This window comes from Ailuropoda melanoleuca, chromosome 16, assembly GCF_002007445.2.
Source record: "Ailuropoda melanoleuca isolate Jingjing chromosome 16, ASM200744v2, whole genome shotgun sequence".
Lineage (NCBI taxonomy): Eukaryota > Metazoa > Chordata > Mammalia > Carnivora > Ursidae > Ailuropoda > Ailuropoda melanoleuca.
Genome location: NC_048233.1, coordinates 42,789,305 through 42,796,210, shown reverse-complemented (window position 1 = coordinate 42,796,210; position 6,906 = coordinate 42,789,305). Strand labels below are relative to the sequence as shown.

Here is a 6,906-nt window from a genome sequence, read left to right as displayed (position 1 = left end):
TGGCTGTCTCTCTCTCTCTCTAATAAATAAATAATAAAAAATCTTAAAAAAAAAAAAAAGACAAGAACAAGAACATCACCAAAGAATCTCAGTGTTGGAATGATAATACTAATGTTGGTGCAAAATGTATGTTAGACATTACATGCATATCTCTTGTAGGGTAAGGGACCCAACAGAGGTCTTCATAAATGACCAATGAATACATCAATTTCCACACTACTCATTTCCTCTTGCTTACACCTTAGCAATCAGTGCTTATTTATTCACATGTTGGGTAGTGAGTGTTCTAGGACTTTTTCCTATGTATTTATTACATCTACTTGATTCTAAACTCCTTAAGGACGGAGAATTTATCCTTTTTTATTCCTCTTCTAGTTCTTACAAGAAGTAGGAAGTTCCTTAAGTATTAAGAAATTGATAAATGCTGACCAGTATGAACCTAAGTCACAAAATTCAATCCCTCACCTAAAGCCCAAGCTAATAAAGAGACAGCAGAGGATAGTGGAAAGAACTTTGAATTTGAGTCTGAACAGAGGAGCTGGATTCTAGTCCTGGTTCCATGTATTATTTATCTGTGAAATGGGGATAGTAACATCAAGCCTCACTACTTCCCAGGGTTCTGCTGACCTCAAATAGAATAGCCTTGAAAAGCTTTCCAAAGGCTCTAATGCTGCTTTGCAGCCATTAAAAAGCATGTCTTGTATGTACTGATATATAAAGATGTCAGAGATACATGAATGACTGTATAGTCTTCCTGAGGATTTCAGTTGATTTAAAGAAAGAAAAATAAGTTCTACTGTTTTGTAAAAAAAAAAAAAAAAAGTTGCTGGGAGGCCTGGTGGCTCAGTCAGTTAAGTGTGTACCTTTGGTTCAGGTCATGATCCTAGGGTCCTGGGATCCAGCCCCATGTCGGGCTCCCTGCTCAGCTGGGAGCCTGCTTCTCCCTCTGCCGCTCCCCCTACTTGTGTTCCTTCTCTCGCTCTCTCTTGTTCAAATAAAATCTTAAAAAACAAAGAGGGGCGCCTGGGTGGCTCAGTCGTTAAGCGTCTGCCTTCAGCTCAGGGCGTGATCCCAGCATTACGGGATCGAGCCCCACATCAGGCTCCTTTGCTGGAAGCCTGCTTCTTCCTCTCCCACTCCCCCTGCTTGTGTTCCTTCTCTCACTGGCTGTCTGTCTCTGTCAAATAAATAAATCTTTTTTAAAAAAACAAAAACAAACAAACGAACAAAAAAAAACGTTGTGAAAGAGCATAATTCAAAACTTTGATTCAATTTTTTAAAAGATTTATTTGTTTTAGAGAGAGTGTATGCACATGGTGGGGAGGGCTTGAAGGAGACGTAGAGTCTTAAGCAGACTCTGCCCTGACTGTGGAGCCCAACACGGGACTTGTTCTCACCACCCTGAGATCATGACCTGAGCTGAAACCAACCGTGCCACCCAGGCACCCCTGATTCAATTTTTATTTAAAAACAAAAACAAGGGGCACCTGGGTGGTACAGTCGTTAAGCGTCTGCCTTCGGCTCAGGGCGTGATCCCGGCGTTATGGGATCGAGCCCCACATCAGGCTTCTCCACTAGGGAGCCTGCTTCTTCCTCTCCCACCCCCCCGCTTGTGTTCCCTCTCTCGCTGGCTGTCTCTCTGTCAAATAAATAAATAAATAAAATCTTTAAAAAACAAACAAACAAACAAACAAACAAACAAAAAACAAAAACAGAACAACCAACTCGGGCGCCTGGCTGGCTCAGTCAGTATAGCATGGGACTCCTGATCTCGGGGTCATGAGTTTGAGCCCCATGTTGGACACAGAGTTTACTTAAAACAAAACAAAAAAATCCTAATATTAAGTCTGTGGATTAGACTCCAAACATTTAATAGTGGTATGAAGAGTGAGATTAAGGGAGCCTGTCATTTTTTTACATTTTATATATAAATCATATAAATTGTTTATATTAAACACATATTTCTGTATTTGCATTTGATCATTTTACGATGAGTTCATATAACTTTACTGTAAAAAAATCTTTAAAGCAGATGTGAAGGGATTTTTAAAGATTTTACTTTTATTATTTGACAGAGCGAGAGAGCACAAGCAGGGGGAGTGACAGAGGGAGAGGGAGAAGCAGCCTCTCCGCTGAGCGGGGAGCCTGACACAGGACTCAATCCCGGGACCCTGGGATCATGAGCTGAGCTGAAGGCAGATGTTTAATCGACTGAGCCACCTAGGAACCCCATGAAGTATTTTTATAACATTAGATCTAATCCCCAGCATGACAAATTTTTGTTTTATAATTCCATTCTGTGGTTCTATGAGGAAGTGGTGGCAAAAAATAATAAAAGGGACAGAGAGTACCACAGGGTTGGGGTTAGGGGAACAGTGATGGCGGATAGAACCTAGACCTAACCAAAGGGCCATGGCCATTAGCTGGGAAAAGGCCCTCCTCTTCCTGAGCAGGGACTGACTTTCCTGGAAGAGATAGTCTTCCAGGCCTCAGAACCCAGTGCCATCCTCATGACCCAACCCTCCTGCCTTCTTGTCCATTGGCTCCTGGTTCCTTGGGATGTTTCTCTTCTCCTCAGGGTCACTTAAAAGTTCCAAATCAAATAATCATGTGTCCAGCTGGATGGGAAGTCAGAAAATCAGGAGCCTCTTAGTGAAAGATGGTGGTGTGTATCAAGTCTGACACCATGCTGACCTTCCCACTTGAGGAAGAGGAAATGAGTTCAAGTGGAACATACTGACACCCTACTCAGCTGCTCACATACCCCAGAGTAGAAGGCCTCTCAAATAGCTTGATACTTCTATCTGGGCCAGGACCAAGGATAAACACTTCTGGGAATCACCCAGCCACTGGGATGGGTTGGAAAGTTCTATACCCCATGACAGCTCCATCCATTCATTCTCATACCCAGATCTGGTTAGGTTCAGCTGGATTGAAAAAGTTTTAAAATAAAATATAAAAGCAAACACTTATGTGGTGCTTACACTGTGGGCCAAGAGCTGTTCCAAGCCCTTAAATACAATAATGCTTTTAATTCTCAAAAGAGCCCTATGGGGTAGAGACTATATTATCATCGCTGTTTTACATTTGAGGAAGCTAAGGCACAAATTTGAACCCAGGTCCCGCTGGGCTCCGGTTCCATGCTCTTAACCAGTTGCCTATACGGCCTCTCAGCAGAGCATCCGAAGCAGTGTTTTGCAGGCACTGTGCGCCTGGTCAATCGAGCTCTCCTTTGACCCATATGGGCAGATACCAAAAAGTGGACCAGATGGCTGAGGCCAAACGCTCCCAATCTCTTGCCCTCCTCCCAGGACAGGGCTTGGGATGAGGGAGCAAGGCTAGAAGGGGAAAAGGCACGTGGGCAAAGGCCCAGGGGACACAGGCAGTACCTGTCAGAGAAGGGGCACTGGGCAGGCAGCAAGCAGCAGTTTAGCTTTGGCTTTGCCATTCACTTGCTACATGCTCTTTATAAAAGAAATTTCCCAGCACCTCGTAATACACTGCATGGCATACAGTGGATGCTTAATAAAAATATATTTAAGGCTGAATGGACAATGTCGAAAATACCCTGGAGCTCTTAATGCCCCGTGCATCTGACAGGAGAGAGCCCTCCCCACTCTATCTGCCGCGAGCCCCTTTGGAGAAAGCTCAACAGGGACAAAACTAAAGGAACTTCATTAGTCTGTCTCTTCTTCCTATTTCCTTATCGCTTAGGAATGTGGGGCCCCCTCATGCTTCCATTGATAAATAATTACAGTCATCCCAAACAACAAATCACTAACTAGGCTCTGGACTCTAGTCTAATAGACTTCCCAAATGGGCAGCTCTGGAAAAGCCTGGTGTAAGCTAGTCTGTCTCCTCCCCAGATGTTTACTGAGCACAGCCATGAGCAGAACACCCACTGCGTGTATGTATGGAGGAGACAAAGGCAAATGAGACACAACTTGCTCCTGTCCTCAAGGAGTCCACACTATGGTAGACAGAGACGGAAAGTCTACAAATAACTCTAAAATATGTCTAGGTCCAGCTCAACAGGAGAGAAAGAGGAAGTGGAGTTTTGCAAGAAATTCTGTCTTAGCCTCAAGGTGGGGGAAGGAAAAGGTATCTGTTTTTCTGTACTTAACCTCAACTTCTATTCCCTGCAGTCTGGGTGGGGGACCTTTTTTTTCCCCCTGCACTGAATAGGGACCTGAGACCCCCACCCGTCCCTCCCCCTCAGTTTCCCCCTGCAGAAGCGCATCCCCGCTGCATTCCTGCAGCACCAGCTGATGCTATCTCTCCACACAGGTTGGAACTTGCAGGTCCTGGGGCATCTTGCACCTTCCTGTCTGGAGAACAGCCTGGGACCCAGGGAAATCACGTCAATCCCTTTGCCAAAGTGGGTGGGTCCCCTCATCTCCAGCCCTAGCACATTCCAGGACATACCCCTGAGCCTACCCTCCCTTCATCCCCACCTTTCTTAACGCTGGCTCTGCTTCCCCTGAGAAGCCTGGGTTTTGGTGGGAGGAGGAAAGGGAGATAAAATCAGGTGAGGCAGGGAGGGGCCCACAGAACTCATGTTCCCACTGGTACTGTTTCCTGCCCTGATGGCTTCCTCACCCTCATTGAGGCTGGGTGGGGAAGAGTCAGGTACAGACAAGGTGTCCCAGTCCCTTAGCCATCCACAGTTCTCTCCCCTTGGCAGTCCTTCACTTAGGTTTCATGCGAGGATACAGGACACAGGACCTGGCGGACCCAGGTGGTGCTGGACAAATGGTGCATTGTGCCACCGAGGCGAAAGGCAGGAAGCATACATGTGCTGAGCTGCAAGCTTGTTTCCGCTGGAAGGTCCCAATTTGCCCCACTGGGTGGTCACAGAAGCAACTCGAGCACCTAGAATCTCTGTTTAGTGGCATGGGTATTCACCCCACATGCTCCAGAGATTGTCTCACCCTGGATGTGGAGCAAGGGTCTTGCTGGGCAACTAGAGAGGGTACCTGTCCCCAGGGTGACAAGATATATTAGACCTTGGAGCCTCAGGCACTTCCCACCCATTTCTGCTAAGAGGCAATGCTACAGCTCTCAGTTTAAGCTGGAGACCATCTTAGAGAGGCCAGAAATACAAATGCCTTCTGCTGGTGAGCCCACCTCTAACCTCAAACTCTCCAGGTGCCCACTCACCAGAAACTACTGAGGTGGGTACAGGTGAGGATGAGCGAATCAAATCAATGATTGATTAAAAGTGTTTATTTGTAAATGGAAAGGGGAGAGGGAGTAACACAGAGGCAACATTTGGCATCTTCTTTCCAGGCCATCCAGGCCCCATGTGCTCTCCAACCCAAAACACTGGCAGGCGGGGCCCCAGGACAGGCTGAGGGGTCAGACAGTTGCAAAGTCAGTCATGGAGAGGTCTGTACAGCCCTGGAGAGGTGGGATTCAAGAGTCCTTCCCACCCCCTTTGTCCCGGAACAGGGTTAGAGCTCAGGGGCATAGGGCTCCCCCGTGGGTGAGGGCACCCGCAGCTCAGCATTGTGCCTGACCACGGTGAAGAGCCCCACCACCGCGAGCAGAGCCATCACCATGACAGCAGAGCAGATGCTGAACATGTTCCGAGTGCCTGTTTTGTGATCACTGTCATGGAGAACTAGGAGCCCCAGGCAGGCCAGTAAGTGCAGGGGCACCCGGAACCAGTTGAGTACACCAGCTTGCTCTGTCTCAGGGATCACCTTTCTCCGCAGAAAGCTCATGCTGGGAAAGTATAGCCCACAGGCCAATTCGATAAGTAGAAAGGCTATGAAGGACTCCACTGGACTCTCCTGGCCTGGGCTGGTGGAGAAAGTCAACATGAAAAGGGAGAAGACGACGATGAGGACAGCAAGGGAGAGCAGGTGCATGGGCTGAAGGTGGTACCTCTTGGAGGTAGCGATGCGGTACAGGGAAGAGCCGAGCAGGCTGGCGGCCATGAAACTGGAGAAGACAATGCCCAGTGGAGCCCCATGTGGGTCCAGCACAGGCGTCCAGAGGAAGACAAAGATGAAGATGACGCTCTCAAACAGGGCTTGTATGGTGCCTAGCAACAGCACACGGCGGTCCGACAGGAGGCAGCGCAGGCCTCCAGCGCAAGTCCTTGAAAAGGCACGCTGCCGATCACAGTTCTCTCCCCAGTTATGAAGGGCCAAGGCCCCAGCCAGAGCCAAGAGAGGGATGGCAGCCACAAAGGGCGCTACAGGCCCCAGCCCCATCCAGCAGGCCACGGCCTCAGCCGCCACACCTGCCACTACAGCCAGCACATGGTTCCAGAAGGCAGCTCGGGCAAAGGTAGCTGGGATCCACTCAGCAGGGAAGTCATGACGCTCCACGTGTTCATGGATGTACCAGGCCTCGAAGGCCGAGAAGAGCAGGGCCGTGGACAGTCCACCGAGTGCTCGGCCCATTAGCAGTACAAAGTAATCCCAAGAGAGTTTGGTTAAGCAGCATAGAGAGTAAGTGAGGGAGAAGAGGACACAAGACTTCTTACGACCCAGCCAATCCACAAGGGAGGAGGCCACCAGTCCAAAAAGGACTGTGGAAGCAAGGCCACAGACATAGAGGATGGCAATCTGACCCTCCAGGAAGTGGTAATGCTGATAGAGTTTATAGAGGTAGGGGGCCTGGAGCCAGTCAGCTGCCAGCGCCAGGAAGTAGACCTGATAGAAGTCCAGTTGAAACCGAAGGAAGGAGGGGTTGCTGCAGGCCCTTCCAGGGGGCTTAGCCCGGCATCTTGACAGTTCCAACCCCAGGCAGGAGGCCAGGAGGACCACAAAAGCAAGATAGGCAGTCACCAGCATGGCGGGCCCCGGGACGACCTAGGGAAGGAAGGGGGGTTCCGAGTCACATCCATTGCCCAGGAAGCACAGTCAAGGAGCTGGGTGTCTAAGCAGGAGACAT

The 6,906-nt window shown here is 48.9% G+C and overlaps 1 protein-coding gene across 2 annotated transcripts in view; it reads right to left on the bottom strand.

Annotated features, from left to right (window-relative positions):
- Positions 1-5,209: 5,209 nt before the first annotated feature.
- The window catches only part of MFSD5 (major facilitator superfamily domain containing 5), a 2,462-nt gene continuing 765 nt past the window's right edge, over positions 5,210-6,906 (bottom strand). For both annotated transcript variants that reach the window (XM_002923251.4, XM_034645469.1), the window contains exon 2: positions 5,210-6,824. In XM_002923251.4, the coding sequence (XP_002923297.1) occupies positions 5,454-6,806 (1,353 nt within the window). In that variant the 5' untranslated portion in view covers positions 6,807-6,824 and the 3' untranslated portion in view covers positions 5,210-5,453. The remainder of the gene's footprint in view (positions 6,825-6,906) is intronic.